Raw genomic sequence first — 15,710 nt, 5'->3', positions numbered from 1 at the left:
CCGGATGCTTCAAGAAACCGTCAAGAATAGCTAAGACGAATTGACCAATGGGAAGACAGGCTTGGCATCTGGTCTAAGCGCCCAAGACCTCACCTGCAGCCTTTCCACCAACTCCTTGCTCATCTCTCCTTTCTCCAGAATACAGCAGCTATGGCGAGCTTATCGACGATACCAGTCGACATATATTTGCACATCTTAAAGTTCCTCCGAACACCTGACCTCTATTCTCTCAATCTGGTCTGCAAGCCCCTCCGCGATCTAACAGAGCCAGCGCTCTACCGCAATATCCAACTCTCCTGGCGCGATCTGACTCAAACAGAGTCAAGAGACGCAATAGCCGATGAAGGCCTGGCTAGGCTATTACAAAAGGAAACATCGGGACCATTCCGCTTGCTGATGTCGATTTTGGGTCGTGCTGAACTGGCTAGCCTGGTCCGGAGCATTCAATTCACCTTTGACGAGACATTCAGTGACGTGGAACGATACCAAATGAACAACGGTGTCGCTGTTAAGAGTCTCCGGAGCTACTCGTATGACGTGCCACCGTCTTGGGAGGACTTTAAACGCCTTAATGAAGTCGTTCTCAAGGCGGATCTACCACAGCCACTTCGATGGAGGACTGAATTATCGAAAGGGGCCGTAGACGCATATGTTGCACTTTTGCTTCATCATCTTCACAATCTGGAATATTTAAACCTCGGCACTGGCTTTTTGCGCTCTTCTCTCTTCGTAGAGATTACGATGAATGACGATATAATGTGGGAAACGTCGCCGTCCAGTTTCGTGGGACCTTTCGGAAACATCAAACACATTGTACACAATGCAAACCAGTTGAGGAGCAAATACATGCCCACTATGGACGATTATTACTCCATAGTCCCCTTTTTCTACCTCCCATGCGTCGAAACCTTGGAGATTACATTGCCGGATTATGATGATATCCCAGGGGTAGCAACAAAGCCACCCGCGTCGAAACTGAGGTCGTTGATTGTCCGTCAGGCCTTGGTGAGGCCATTGACTCTGGAAAGAATATTACATCTTGCACCGAAATTAACCTCTCTCACCTGTGAGCTTTCCTACCTGGCAGAGGGTCCGCTCTCCCGCTATAACGTACCTGTCAATATCAAGTGCTCCGAGGTCTGGAAAGTATTATTGCGTTTGGAGCCATCGCTCGAGTGTTTGACTCTGTTTGTCACGCCTTATATGCCGGACGACGAAATCCAGATTCAGTGGCTGCCCCCCACCCAACGACATCAAAAACTACACTGGGCAGCATTTGATGCACATTTTGGCTCGCTGCGGGGATTCACAAGGCTGAAGAAGCTTGATGTTCCCCTGATCATGCTCCTAGGAAGCCATGCGCTTCGCTATCAAGAAACGACGATACTCGCTGAGTGCCTGCCAACAAACCTGGAAGATCTCTCTCTGAGCTACACGGAGGACAGATTTACGAAATTTGACAATTACATAGTGCATAACTTCCATAGGCATCTCTCCGAATACATCAGGAAGTCTCGAGATATCAATTCCTCGCTTCTATCGATCACGATGAAGATGGGAGAGTGGGGTTCTGCGCAGAGAAGTCTGGTGGGAATACCAGCACTGGCGGACGAGTGCGAGTGGTTTGGGGTGGCTCTGCGAGTTGTTCATACTGTGGCCAGTACGAGGTACTCGAATGGCGAGGATATGGTGAGAGAGGAGACTCTGTTCGATCCGCTGGAACCAGCACCCGGGCCTACGGTCTCGTACAAGCGGAGGAACTTCCTTGAACACGGCCCGTGACCAGCGCAAGCAAATTTGTACGCTCATTTAGCGCCGCGAGAGGAGCTTCATAGCATCTTCAACATTCCGAACAAGGGAGAAGTGGCAACGACGAGGTAGTATTCCGTCTCTGAGGGACCATTCGAAGTAGCTAGTTGGTAGGGTAGTAAATAGCAGGATATCAACCCGTATGCAATGCAGGATGCAATACCCAAAAGCGCAGCATTTCCGTCCCGGTGCCGCCATAGGCGAAGGATGGCACGATGGGTGACGGTGCCGTGAAGGCGCACCCTCCGCAGATCTGGTGGCGTGGTGGTGGAGGAAGAGGCGGGGAAGGCAGAGCGTGCCTGGCACCGTCTTCTCCACATTTTAAATTCGACCTCGCATCCTTACCTCGCCCGACCAAGCTCGACTCCTGGCCGTCGTTTCTTCCGCGAATGACGGTGCCATGGGCTCCTTTGCGGCCAGTGCTTTGGCCCAAGGGCCCTTCGCCGGCGAACCATGGAGCAGCAGCGCACGCCCGGAGGAGCCTTCGGTGAATGCCTTCCCGCTGCCTCATCCAGCGCCCTGCCGAAAATCTGACATGCAAACCCCACCTCGCGCGTGTATCAGCTGCTCAATTGCCTCAAGGACCGGCCTGTAGGTTCGTCATCGCCAGCCGCGTGCCTGACGCTCTGCCCGGCGGAGCCGTGGAGCTGGCTGCGGGGAGAGGGGAGCGCTTTCGTTCAACGTTGCCCCGGTGCTCTCACTTCAAGGGTTGCATTCACCCATCAAATCCATCGAACCCTGGTCATGGGACTTGTGAACGGCCGACGTAAATAAACACCTCACTACCTAGGTGCCTGCCACGAACTACACTCTCTCCTCTCCACCACCAACCTCAAAAAGCTTACACCACCCTCCTACCAACATGGTGAGCTTCAGACTACCTACCACGCTCGCATTGCTGGCCGCGTCCGTCATTGCCCAGGACTATGGCGGCAATGGTCCATTGGGTCCTGATGAGAATGGCAAGTATGAAATCTCCGCCGAGGGGATTCGTGGCCTCTTCATTCCCTACGGCGCCAGCATCAGCAACCTGTTCGTCAATGACACCAATGGCATCGAGCGCGATATTGTCCTAGGATTCGACAATGCAACTCATTACTCTGAGGATCCGTACCACCCGCATTTTGGCGGTGTTCCAGGTGAGTTGCACACACTTACCTGAGTGAAATGAGCGCCTTCGAAAATTAGCTAATTCCTCCTAGGCCGCTATGCCAACCGCATCAAGAACAGCAGCTTTATGATTGATGGCACCGAATACCATGTTCTGCCCAACGAGAACAACAACAACGATACCCTGCATGGAGGCCCCCACGGATGGGATTATGTGCGTTCTGCATCGTTTGATCTGAGTCTATGGTTGCTAATTTTGCTCAGCGAAATTTCACTGTCGTTGCGCACACGACTAGCTCTATCACCTTCTCTCTCGTGGATCCTGATGGCGAGCAAGGTTTCCCCGGAGAAGTTGTTAGCTACATCACATACACCATGACCCCGAACGAGTGGCATCTGAAGATGGTCGCTCTGTCAACTACCAAGAAGACGCCCATCATGCTGAGCTCTCACGTATGTCCACTGCCCTATTGCAAATACGGGTGCTAATCAGGTAATTTTTCAGACATACTGGAATCTCGACGCGTTCCAGAATGACGACACAGCTTTAGCACTGAACCACACGCTCTACCTGCCATACTCTGGCCAGCGCATCGGAGCCGATGGAATCCTTATTCCCAACGGCACGATTCTCCCGAACGACTTGTACTCGGTCAACGACTTCTGGTCCGCGCCAAAGCAGATCGGCGCCAACTTCTCGTCCCCGGATCTGTTGGGGAATTGCGGAACCAACTGCACTGGATACGATACCTGCTATCTGGTCAACCGTGCACAGAACGGTCCGTACGATTGGCGCACCGAAGGTCCAGTGGCGTCACTTTTCAGCAACTTCACCGGCATCCAGGTGGACATATTCACTGATCAGGACGCTTTCCAAGTCTATAGCTGCGGAGGCCAGAACGGTAAGTGCCCCTCAAAAACTGGGTTTCGCGCACGCTGATCGCAATGCAGGCTCAATCCCTCTAAAGTCCACCCAAGGCTTGACCGACGGTAGCCGTCCTCGCGTGGTGGAGCAGTATGGCTGCATCGTGATGGAGGTTGAAGATTGGATCGACGCCATCAACCAGCCCGAGTGGCAGCGGGACAAGAAGAACATCTTTGGCCCAGGTGATGATCCGTACGTGCTAGAGGCGAGGTACAGTTTCTCGGTCAACTAGAGTGGGTTTCATAACGGGTGGGAAGAGCAGCCGATGCGCTTTCAAGACCAAAAGCCTGGACTGAGTAGGTGCATGGGAATCTGGTGAAGATCGGGGTTTCTAATGAAAGCGCAATGACCCAACATTTACAGCAACTCGCCACAGCTCCGTGTACACTTGTCTGCCGCTGTTTGAAGCTCCTCGAAGTTTTTTCGAAATCCCGAACGCTGTTCACGGGAATATTATAAGCTTGCCGGGCGACCTCAGGTAGCGGCTGAATTCACTCCAGCCGCCAAAAACCGTGAGAAGCGGCACGACGTCATGAAATCCACACCCGCGTGGCAGCCTCAACAGCCTAACCGAAACGGGCCTGCTCCCACGTTTTTGTCCTTCTACTTCTTTCGATTGCCATTTTTCCTCGGCCTTTGCTTTTCATAGAACGCCCAACCTCTAACCTCGTCATCTCGCCGCGGCCACCTGCACAGTGCTCGCATCCACAGTTCATCACACTAGACATTGTACTAATCATGTACCGCACTCCAGAGCCGACTCCATCGATGGAGGGATATCATAACGAATACTGGAGATGCCATCCTAGAGTGGTCACCGCGTCGCGCAGCCTCATCACGGTGATGGGCACAGGTTTCAGCCCACCGACACCAAAGCTATACGCGACACCGCCACCGCTGCCGACTCACATTGCGGAGCTACACGAACAGCAGCGGAGCTTGATCTTTATGGCCGAAGACATGGGTCTGGGTCAGCATGATGCTGGTACGGACGAGGGAGGATCTCAGCAACCTGTCGCTTATGGCTTGGGGATCTCCAACTATGACGGCCAGGCAGATATCGGTGAGTGAAACACAGCACAGAAACATTCCCAAGACGCTCAGCATGCTGTCGATGCTCTGGGAACGGGACGGGATTGTGGCTGCGCCTTGATATTCTCGACGTGGTCCGTCGTCGGTAGCGCCGGGCCCCGATGCGCAATAGCATTGTACATGTCCTGCAAGAGCTTCATCGCTAACACCGCAGTAGACAGCGACGATGAGACAGAAATCGACTTTCCCATCAAGGATCTAGAAAAAGAGCTGCGAGCGAACGAGATCAGTTGGCTAGGAGAAATCCTTCCACGTCCTGACGAATTCGGGGACCTGAATTACAAGTCGCAAGCCGTCCACGGCAGTAAGCTCGATGGCATTGGCACCAAGCCCACGCGTGAGAAACGCAGCTTAGGAAGCCCACTCAAAGATGCACTCCGCACAACTCCCCCTCCCAAGAGACGTTGCACCCAACCATACTCTTTACTCGAAAACCTGCTGAGCTGGCACGGCGCCTTGGACCGTAGAGAGATTCCGTGGGACCAGATTCTTGGCCTGAGTGCCCCAAAGAACATTCCAGTTCTGTGCTTGTCCTTCTGGGCAACTGATACCTACCCACCAACAGAGCTTATGCGGGTCCTACCCGATGACGTCCAGAAAGTTCGATATAGCGAGGTGCACACGTTCAGGGAGGGTCACTCTAGGGAGGGTGAGTTTTATCGCCTCTAGTTACGAAGTCTTGAAACCATGACACTAATGAACTACACTAGACGCCCTGCTCTCAGATGAAGCCCAAGAGCAATCTCACACAACCGGTCGCTGGACCTTCATCACGCTAGCAGAGCACCCGCAGAACAGCCCCACCGACCGCAGCCACGCAATGTCACCGTGGCACATCATCGCCTTCCCGAGCAACGCGATCACGCGCTCTGAAGAGCGCATCTATGACCTCGACTCTGAAACCATCATGGCGGACTCGGAGGGCCAGAAGTCGCTCTACGCCTTCGACACCTACGGACTCCCCTACCCGCGTCTAGGCTCGCCGGCCCAACGCATCTCCCCGCCAGGCCGAAAGCGACCTTACGAGCACCCGGTCCCGCTGGGTATGCAGCTGTACATGTTCCCGCCGCGCGTATTTGAGAACATTGATTACGCCTACGATCGGGAGGCTCCAGTGTACGCATCGGCGTACGCGCCTATGACGGACGAAGACGATGAGATGAACCTGCATAGCTCGCACGACACACTGGACAGTAGTCCCTGCCCCGTTGGGCATGCCGTCATTACGCCAACCACATCCTTCACATCGGACCTGGGAAGCAGCAGCAGCAGCGACGCCCCCTTCTCAAGCTCCCCCATCGACAGCCACCTGTCTTCGTCCCCGTACTCTATCCCCATGCGGAGCACCTACCACTCGCACCACTCCTCCTCCTCTTCCCCTCTCCTTTCCTCTTCGCCAAACACAACCCCAGATACATCCCCCATGCCGCCATCACCAAGATCAGGACGCTACCTCCGCCGCACGATCCTCTACGCCGATGGCCAGGGCTCGATCCCGCTGGTGCAGACGTTCAACACCGACCCGACGCCGTGGAAGCAGGTCACAGCTGCGTTTGCGAGGGGCGCGGGCAGGATCATGGTGTGGAGCGAGACGGAGGCCGGGCGGGTGAGGGAGGTGGGGCGGAATGAGGGAGGGAGGTGGCCGGAGTGGGTGTTTAGGGATGATTGAAGAGGGTTAAGTGTCTGGGTCTCTGAGTGTGGTTAGATGGCTGTGCTAGGTGGTAGGTAGGGTGGTAGGGTAGTGAGGTTTGTGTATGCAGGGAGGATTGGCTAGTGGATATGCTTCAGGTTTATGATCTGAGAGGGAAGGTTGAGGGGTGTTCTGGTGGCCGTGGAGGATGCTGGAGAGGCAGGGGATGTGGGCTGATACAGACTTCATGTAACTTGTGAAGCTGGGTAGACTAATAGGTGTCGGTTTTCCAGCACTCAGCTGTCAATTTGTCGATCAGGTGCCTTTCACGTGCTCTTCCCAACACTCGAAGGTATTAGTCATACCGACTAACAACTCCTATTTAACTGAAGAAACCGGAACAAAGGTAGAACAAGGGACTGGGAGTCTCTCGATGCGCGAGCAAAACCAACAACTAAAAGCACTTATCAGTGGACTGGCGGTCCTGCAAACACCGTGGAGACCGCATTGCAATGGGCAGACAACGGCCATCGAAGACTTAAATGATTATCATATTTACGGATTACAGACTCTCTCAAGCTTCATCCACTAAAGCCACGGCAACTGACACTAGCAAATAATTGACTTTATACTTGAACTCGACCAAATCTAAATAGCACTGCGTCTCCTCATCACTTGCACTCAAACGTCCCCAATCCAGCCTCCAAGCGCACCATGGAGGGTAGTCCTCTGTGCTTTTTTGCCAACCATCAAGAGGTCGTTCACACCAGTTCGATACCGGCGAAGCTCCACAAACGATCTGAAGAATCCACCCATGAACACGATGGGAGATTTTTTTTTTTTTTTATACTCTAGGGAGAGTTCAGTCACACGTGCCCAAAGCGGCCTGTCACGTGACGTTGGAAATATCTCAAGCCTCACGTAGATCGAGAGGGACAGTAGTGCTGGGCCCGCAAGGCTATGCATTATACGCCTCTGCCTTGAAGCACTTCCATTTGCCAGGCCGCTATCCGTCCCTGCCTCGCAACACTTTAACCAACCAACCAACCAAAACCATAGCCTTCCAAAATCTTAGGCATGCATCCAAACAAACGGCGCCAAGCCTCGTCATCCCAACCTCATGCCTTTCCCTAGAAGCGTTCAAGCAAAGCACACACTGAAGCGGAAGAAAGTTCACGACATCCTCACATGCGCACGCCGCTAACCCCGTTCCTGAAATCCGATCCGCGATTAAAAAAAAAAAAAAAAAGCCGCTTCACACGATAAGACCCACTTTACGAATCACATCAGCCTCGATCCTGCCCCGAGGCACGGCGAGAACGGCGTCTGTCGTGTTCGTGAAAATTTATGGAAGCTCGAGCTGTCTTCCGTCTCTCTTACATTCCATTTGCGCCACGCCTTTGAAGACTTGTGTATATATTTCCTACTGTCACTTGCTGAAACAACAATGACTCCCCCAGCCCCAGGCGACTACACCTCCGTGCGCGCCGCCATCCTCGCGCTCCTCGCGCGCCCAGAATACGACGACGGCAGCGTCGGCCCCGTACTCGTGCGACTAGCATGGTAACTCCCCTCCCAAACCCTCCACCACCACTACCCACTAACCCACCCACCCATCCCCCAGGCACTCCGCCAGCAGCTACGACGCCTCGACCAACACGGGCGGCTCCAACGGCGCCGGCATGCGCTACGAAGCCGAAGGCGGCGACCCGGCCAACGCCGGGCTGCAACACGCGCGCGTCTTCCTCGAGCCCGTCAAAGCCGCGCACCCATGGCTCACCTACGCGGACCTGTGGACGCTGGTGGGCTGCGTCGCGATCGAGGCGCTGGGCGGGCCCGCGGTCGCCTGGCTGCCCGGCCGCACCGACTACGTCGACGACACGCGCTTGCCACCGCGGGGGGGGTTGCCGGACGCGTCGCAGGGCGCAGCACACGTGCGGGCGGTGCTCGTGCGGATGGGGCTCAGCGACCACAAGGCGGTGGCGCTGTGCGGGGCGCATAGTCTGAGGCGGTGCCATGGGAAGCGGTCCGGGTTTGAGGGGAAGTGGGTGTACAACCCGACGCGGTTTGGGAACCAGTATTTTCGGTTGCTGGCGCGGTTTGAGTGGGCGCCGAAGACGCTGGGGAGTGGGGTGCGGCAGTTTGTGCATGTGGATGAGGAGCTCAGGAAGGAGCTGATGATGCTGCCGTCGGATATGGCGTTGTTGGCGGATGAGAGATTTAAGGAGTGGGTGGTGAGGTATGCGGAGGATAAAGAGCTGTTTTATGCGGATTTTGCGAAGGCGTTTGCGAAGTTGATGGAGTTGGGGTTGAGGAGAGGTGAGGATGGGAAGGTCTTGAATGAGGATAATCAGAAAGGGGGGTATGCTTCTGCTCCTAAGAAGCTAGATGGGCTGGGACTGCCCGGCGTAGCCAACGAAGAGGCAGAGCCTTTGCGGGAGGAGAACGAGAAGTTCAGAGCTAGACTCTAAGCAGAGTTCGCTATGGGTTTGATGTGTTCTAATCGGACGAAGACGCTAGACTCCGGTATCTTTTTTGCTGACTAGACTTTATAGACTTAGACATTGATTAGACTAGACTCGTACACGATAATGTCGTGCTTGGTTGCTCACCTTTAGAAGCTTCATCATACGACCTTTTATCTTTACTCCATTGGCCGTGGAAAAAGGACCCCGGTATCTACACGTGATGGGTGCGGATGGAGTCTAAGGTTGGCGATCGATAGGACGGAGCGAAGGGCAAGATTTTGCCGACACTTGAACGCTCCTCTTTCGACGTCCAGGTCGTGATGAGAACCATCATCGGATGCTGATAGGATACTGTATCTTGTTCATGTCCTCGGCATTAATGCTTCAGATGCAAGTGTTTCATCCCAATCGGGACTTAAATTTGCAGCTCAGACTTCCGAAATAGAAGCAGCATGATTTCTTGGCCATGAAATGGACCGGTTAAGATCGTCGTGGCTAGGAGATATGGCCGCAGATGGTCTAGAGAGAATGTCACGGTTGCTGTCAAAGCTGTCGGTACTCGGTTTACGCGATCCCGGCTTTGAAACCGTTACAGTAGTCTCCTGTTGAACGTGGATCTTGGGATGGCTTATGCGCTGATCTCTATTAGAGAACGGGTTGATCGACCGGGATCGCACAGGCATGCCAGACGGAGACGAGATGCTGGTAGTAACAGGTCCGCACTCGATAAATTCTGGGAAATTGGGGTCCGTGTTCTTCCTGCGTGGAGCCGTGCTCACGCGACCGCCTGTGTTGCTAAAGGAGCGAGCAACAATGTCATCGAGGACGGATTTGAAGTCGTCTAGGAAAATCGTATCAGAGGCACACTTGAATACCAACGCGAACTTGGATTATCAGTCAGCAGCTGTGATCAATACGAAAGAAAAAGGATACTAACACGCCAGTATGGATTGATGCCTGCGTTGTGCGTGATGTGTAGAGCCGTAACAATGACGTCCGTCAAGAGGAAGACGATGGATAGCGCCATACACCCTATCATAACTCCGAAGCGAGGGCTGATTTTGATAAGTCCCCAGATCTTGAATCCATATGTCTTCTTGATGGCATCAATCAGCTTCCATGTTGTGAAAATCCACCATGGATCGCGGGCAAGAGCTTCCCATGGCCGGGTGCTGACGTTGACTCTGATGCCGAGTCCATTGAAGTATTCCCAGTTGGACCAGCACTCGACGATCCAAAACGGCTGGACCGCAATCAGGGTCCCAATGAATACTCTGCTGCCCCAGCGAGGCAAGAAGGGACGAATCTTCAGCCAGGAGATTATGTTGTGTAAGAAGTATGAGAGGAACAATAAGGTTGCGGTTGCGCTTAGATACCTGGAGAGTGAAGTATCAGCCTTGGCTCAATCCGTAGTGTGTAGTGAGTCACATACCATCCATAGTATGGATCTTGGGCAAAAATAAACGTGCCATGCCATAGTGCAAGAACCAGCTACAATAAGTTTAGCATGTTGTTCCATATCCATGGTAAGGTGTAGTACCTCGAGCAGAATGAGCTTGTGCAGCATCACTTTAGCACGGTAGTTGCAGAAGACGATGAGGATGAGGATGATGAGAGAGCCAACATTGTACCCTTCGGCCCAAGCCTCGAGGATGCTGCCATCGAGGGTCAAACCAGAGCGCGTTGGTGCAGCCTCGCCGGTGGAAGGAGTGCGCTTTGCCACGGGGGAGAAAAAGTTGGAAGGAGCCATGATTGAGAGCGGACTGCGCGCAGATGTCTTCACATAGAGAATGTCTATTACGATGCTAAACCCAGAGTCGTTCTGTGATCTGATGTACCGCAACCGTAGAACTGGATCAATGCTTGATGTGCAAGTTGGAGGCGGAGGTCAGGCTGAGATCCGGGCGGACGGTATGCGACAAGACAGCGAAGGCCCGCGTGCGAGCCATCCACGAGTTATAATGTATGGAATGGTTAAAATCTCACGGGCGCACTCTACGCCATGTGGCCGTACTCGACAGTAGCAGCAGGATCAAAGGTGGCGCACCACGAGGTGGTGTTTGGCATGCAGTCTAGTGAGAGACGGGCAGGTCGAGTGTGGAGGACCCAGAAAGAGAGCAAAAACGCGGAGTAGGGGCCATACATACCCGGCACCAGCGTACCTTTGCACGGGGTAAGGCTCCGATGCACCGCGAAGTCGGGATGGAGGAGCAAGATCTAACTCGCGGTGAACAGTGGTGCGCAGGACGGCGAGGGAGGGGAGGGTAAGCAGAACAAGCCTAGTGCCAACACCCGAGGCCCTGGTGAGGTCGACGGCGCGCGCCCCGTCGCCTTCAGAGGCCAGGCGTCACGCAACGGCCACGAGGCTGCGTCGTGGGGCGCACTCCATGTCGAATTGTGGTTGCGGATGCAGCGTCCAGGGCGGTGCGCTCCCCTGATTGCTGAAGGAAAAGGCCTCAACTCCCCTAGACGACCTGCGGGGGCGCACATCAGACCACTCACGCTGGCCCAACTTGGGCGATTGCGCGCAGACTTTTCCTCCAGTCTGTCGCTGTCTGAGTAGCTTCACCGGGAGGGCTCCGTGGCGTCTGTCTTGGTGCATCGTTGGCCTGCCTTCGCACCCCTCTTGGCCGTCCACCACTGCTGTCGGACGTGAGGCTGGAGTGCCCGAGTCGGCTGGATGCATAGTGGCGTGGACAAGCAGACGTCGAAGAAGACTCGACGTTGCGGGGTGGCGGTGGCATGCTCTTACGTCAACGCACGCTGGAGTGCTGGAAAGGGGACAAAGGAGACGGCGATCGTGCGAGAAAGACTCACCACCACGGGCAGGCGAAGAGTGGGCGATGCGGGGAAGCCTTGTCGCCTGTGTCAGGGCTGGGACCCGGGACGGCTCGCTGCGACAACAGGCCGGGATGCTTGACCGCCGTGAGGGCTTTGGGGGGACTGTGATCTTACTCAGCCGCCTCTTCCTGCGCGCTTTTGGCAGTCGTCATGCATCTTCCTGCACCCTTCATGCATCCTCATCGCGGCCTCACCAACCCCGGAATGATGCCTGACGCTGTTCAACCATCGCCAAGACGAATTCCGGGTACCAGTTGCGTGGAACAAAGCCAACGTGCGGCTCTTTGACCGCCTTTCACCGTCGTAATTCGTGACAGACTCATGGCTTGCGAACTCGGCTCTTTGACCGCCTCCCACCTTCGTAGTTCGTGACAGACTCATGGTGTCGCGAACTCAGCTCTTTGGCCGGCTGCTACTTTTGTACATGTCATCGCCGGCAGATGTCTACGTGATAGACTCATAATGCCGCCATCTCGGCTCCTTGTTCTATTATCACATTCTTGTCAGCACTCAACAGCCTGATAGTAGGCGTGGCTCTCACCATGACTGCCGAACTTCCTCAAATGCCTGAGGATGCAGACTTCATCAACATGCCATGCCAGCAGGAGAGCCCCTTCATGCTGGGCGTGAGGACAGTGGCACACGCGTCAAGCACTCTGTCTCGTGCCGCCGTGTGTACAGCTGTCTACCACTGCTTGAAGTGCTTCAATGGGATTTCTCATAGCCCAAGGGGAAGAGCTTCTTTCTGATTCAAATTTCTGAAATTGCATCAAAGCACCCCAAGTAGTCACGGCGGCTTGCTCTAGTGGCCGAGGCTGGCTTTTACTCCTCAAGGCTGGTGCCCCAGCTGAATTGACTTTGACACAGCCGCGTATTTGCAGGTTTTAACCATTTTTCGCGACATTAGGCGCAGTTTTCGGTGTGATGAAAACTGCCCTGCTTACTGCGACTCGGAGTCGGCGCTCCCAGGCTGAGATAGGGCTGAGCCACACAGGACCTCGTCACGACTGCGTCTCAAATCAACCGACACCCGAGAAGCGAGCGGGCGAATGACAGTCGCCCAAGACTGAAGCTACCCAGCACCGCAGTCAAGCTCTGCCCTCACAGCCGCGCTCCCGAAGTCTTGCCCGGCGAAGATGTGCGAAGATGCATCGCAGCTTAGCCCCTATTTGGGAATTAGGCGACGTTGATCCTGTAGCATCCCCGCTCCACTTTTAGCTTTGAGTGGCCAGTGCACTGAGGCGCTGCTCTGTGATTCGTCCGCTCGCTCAATTTGTGTCGGATCTTAAGCACGCCGTGGGTCCTATCTCTTGCTTCACCGTTCTCCGCTGCTTCATCTGAACCTTAAGGGCAACATGCTTAATCTCATGCCCGGGATCAGCTACGTACATCGGCAAGGTGCACCAAGGCTGAGCTCCTCGTGTCGACGTGTAGCTATCTTTAATCCTCATGGGTCCAGGGAGCTTTGTAGATATATAGCGTCTGACCTCGTCACTTTGTTCAACATCAAATCACTGCATCATCTCATTCTACCATTTTGTCTCACAATCGTCATTCATTCTGCCATCTCATCTTCCAATCAACACTCATAACGCCCATCGCCATGACTTCCACAATCTCCCACATCGCAACCAGGACAACTTCCACAGCTACCCCGTCTTGTACAACAGCAGTACCCGGCAAGTACGGCTATGTCGACCCTACCGCCTGCAATGCAAACTATGCGTTTAGCCCAAGCTTCACCGCCGCCATCGCCTTCTCTGTGCTATTCGCCATCGTCACAGCAGTCCAGGTCACACAAGCTTTCCTCTTCAAGAAGGGATTCTGCTGGGTCATGATTATGGGATGTTCCTGGGAGTTGGGATCCTTCGTCACACGAGCACTGGGCTCCCACAACCAGCAATCTGGAGCTCTCGCTTTGATCAATCAGCTCCTTCTGTTACTCGCTCCACTATGTAGGTTATTCCCAGATAGTCACCTTCGAGCCGTTGCTGACTTTGCATTGCACAGGGATCAACGCTTATGTCTACATGACCGCGGGACGTCTTATCTGGACCTTCCATCCTGAGAGGAAGATATGGAAAATCAAAGCAATGTCTATTGGGAAATACTTCGTCTGGCTGGATATCTTCTCCTTCATTGTCCAAGGCATCGGAGGCACTATGCTCCAACCGAGCGCGTCTGCCAACCAACAGAAGCTCGGAAAGAACGTCTACATGACCGGAGTGGGCGTGCAAGAGATCTTCATCGTTTTGTTCACCATCCTCATTGTCCGATTCCAGATCGAGATGATGCGACTCGAGAAGTCGGCGATGATACCTAGGACTCGAAAGTGGTTGTTGCTCACCGGAGCCCTTTATGCAGCCTTGGCTTTGATTACCGTGAGTCAACTCCCTGAGTTACGCCTTGAGACATTAGCTAATGTTTCAACTAGATGCGCATTATCTTCCGCCTCATCGAATTCTCTCGTGGTATGACCGAATCAAATCCTCTCCCATACCATGAAGTCTATCCTTTGGCCCTGGACGCATCACCCATGCTGCTAGCCATTACCATTCTCAGTGTGATCCACCCCGGCATGGTTCTCAAGGGACCCGAAAGCGAGTTGCCATCTCGCAAAGAGAAGAAGCAGATGAAGAAGGAGAACAAGGAAACTAAGAAGGCCATGAAAGCGGCAGGGAAGTCTGGCAAGCTTGGGTATGGAACCGAGTACTCGCCCCTCGGCGGGTACAGCTCACAGAACCTTACGAACGACGTGGAGCTCGAGGTACCGCACGAAAACAGGTTCTTGAGAGACGGATATAGCTCCCCCAACCACTCGAGGGACCATTCGAGGGACAATTCTGGAGACAACTTAGGATACTACTCCGGGCCGCCCGTTTGATACGGTGGTTGATTGTTATGGCGTAATCATAGATGGGCGAGGAGCTTAGAGTCTCACGAGGAATTTGGTGCTTTCGGCGTTTTGGGCGTTGTGGAAAGTCTTCATTTGTTTGAGCGGTAATGGAACATCACTAGAGCAATGATAGCATTATAGATCTGCATTCGATTGCTCGCTTGAAGTTTATTTGTTCAGCATGGTGCTGTGCGCACGGGAGTCTTGATGTACCACGCCACTCAAGAGATTGGCATACACCTGTGAAACATACTGATAAGGCTCGACGGCAGCTTCGTTCCACGGCAGATTCTTCAGCCACTTGACTATGTATTCATAGCGAGACACCAGATAGACTGCGGAAACGGGAGGATAAGTAGCCGCCGCAACGCAACGGTCAAGATGCTGTGATCGTCACCGTCGAGCCTTGGAATGTGCAGTCGCTGTAGCAAGAGCGGAAGCAGAGAAATGTTGCAGCCGCACTTGGACATACCGAGCCCACGCTGTAACTCTAGCGCATGCCGTATGGTGTTAGTGAAATTGTGACAAAGAGTCTTAGTGTTGTGGGCAACGCGCTCTCTGATTCGTCGGGCCAAACCTCCACTCTTCCCGGTGGCCACCACAACCTCCGACGCCCTTCATCAGCCTTAACCCATCTCGCCATCATAACAGCAGAAGTCATCTCACGTGGATCTTTCATTCGGTAGAGCAAACACTACGACCGCGCTGCTGGCTCTGTCTATCGCAACGCCGTCACACGGCTCCGGAGAAGGGTGGCTGACCAGACCACCTTCCCGCGGACGATCGGAGGAAACGGCCCACCGCAACTAAAACTGCAAACTCTGACGCGTGTATGAAAAATTCAATAAAAGTGTGGCATGGTAATGTTACTTATCCTATAAAACTCGTTCGCACATCAAGTCATCTTGCCCTTCGCTTCGTCAAGAGCGTACGAGTATG

At 54.0% G+C, this 15,710-nt stretch overlaps 7 protein-coding genes across 7 annotated transcripts; 5 read left to right on the top strand and 2 right to left on the bottom strand.

The window, feature by feature from the left end:
• Positions 1-141: 141 nt before the first annotated feature.
• Positions 142-2,032, top strand: BDZ99DRAFT_569263 (uncharacterized protein). The gene has a single exon (XM_033727862.1). It carries the CDS (start codon positions 151-153, stop codon positions 1,780-1,782), a length of 1,632 nt encoding a protein of 543 aa, XP_033579578.1. The 5' UTR covers positions 142-150; the 3' UTR covers positions 1,783-2,032.
• Positions 2,033-2,317: 285 nt separating this feature from the next.
• BDZ99DRAFT_439864 (aldose 1-epimerase) lies at positions 2,318-4,514 on the top strand. Its single transcript, XM_033717679.1, has 5 exons — positions 2,318-2,948; positions 3,012-3,133; positions 3,184-3,372; positions 3,425-3,821; positions 3,871-4,514. Exons 1-5 carry the CDS (start codon positions 2,672-2,674, stop codon positions 4,074-4,076), a joined length of 1,191 nt encoding a protein of 396 aa, XP_033579577.1. The 5' UTR covers positions 2,318-2,671; the 3' UTR covers positions 4,077-4,514.
• Positions 4,515-4,582: 68 nt separating this feature from the next.
• On the top strand, positions 4,583-6,605 carry BDZ99DRAFT_569261 (uncharacterized protein; the record flags this gene model as incomplete). Its single annotated transcript, XM_033727861.1, has 3 exons — positions 4,583-4,907; positions 5,094-5,585; positions 5,647-6,605. 3 exons carry the CDS (start codon positions 4,583-4,585, stop codon positions 6,603-6,605), a joined length of 1,776 nt encoding a protein of 591 aa, XP_033579576.1.
• BDZ99DRAFT_461270 (uncharacterized protein) lies at positions 6,561-6,850 on the bottom strand. Its single transcript, XM_033719587.1, has one exon. The coding sequence runs from the start codon at positions 6,813-6,815 to the stop codon at positions 6,651-6,653; it is 165 nt and encodes a 54-aa protein (XP_033579575.1). The 5' UTR covers positions 6,816-6,850; the 3' UTR covers positions 6,561-6,650.
• A 949-nt stretch (positions 6,851-7,799) lies between these two features.
• On the top strand, positions 7,800-9,037 carry BDZ99DRAFT_507785 (cytochrome c peroxidase; the record flags this gene model as incomplete). Its single annotated transcript, XM_033724275.1, has 2 exons — positions 7,800-8,129; positions 8,191-9,037. Exons 1-2 carry the CDS (start codon positions 8,014-8,016, stop codon positions 9,035-9,037), a joined length of 963 nt encoding a protein of 320 aa, XP_033579574.1. The 5' UTR covers positions 7,800-8,013.
• Positions 9,038-9,810: 773 nt separating this feature from the next.
• BDZ99DRAFT_367374 (uncharacterized protein) lies at positions 9,811-10,706 on the bottom strand (the record flags this gene model as incomplete). The annotated part of the gene is made up of 4 exons (XM_033714761.1): positions 9,811-9,918; positions 9,972-10,410; positions 10,467-10,525; positions 10,575-10,706. Coding segments are annotated over 4 exons (738 nt in total), but the record flags the coding sequence as incomplete, so codon positions are not given.
• Positions 10,707-13,415: 2,709 nt separating this feature from the next.
• BDZ99DRAFT_569258 (RTA1-domain-containing protein) lies at positions 13,416-14,905 on the top strand. Its single transcript, XM_033727860.1, has 3 exons — positions 13,416-13,830; positions 13,886-14,256; positions 14,310-14,905. Exons 1-3 carry the CDS (start codon positions 13,479-13,481, stop codon positions 14,757-14,759), a joined length of 1,173 nt encoding a protein of 390 aa, XP_033579572.1. The 5' UTR covers positions 13,416-13,478; the 3' UTR covers positions 14,760-14,905.
• The last annotated feature ends 805 nt before the right edge of the window (positions 14,906-15,710 follow it).

The sequence above is a fragment of the Mytilinidion resinicola genome (genome assembly GCF_010093595.1).
Source record: "Mytilinidion resinicola strain CBS 304.34 unplaced genomic scaffold BDZ99scaffold_6, whole genome shotgun sequence".
NCBI lineage: Eukaryota > Fungi > Ascomycota > Dothideomycetes > Mytilinidiales > Mytilinidiaceae > Mytilinidion > Mytilinidion resinicola.
The sequence above is the reverse complement of the archived record's forward strand: the minus strand, read 5'-3'. Positions and strand labels throughout refer to the sequence as shown.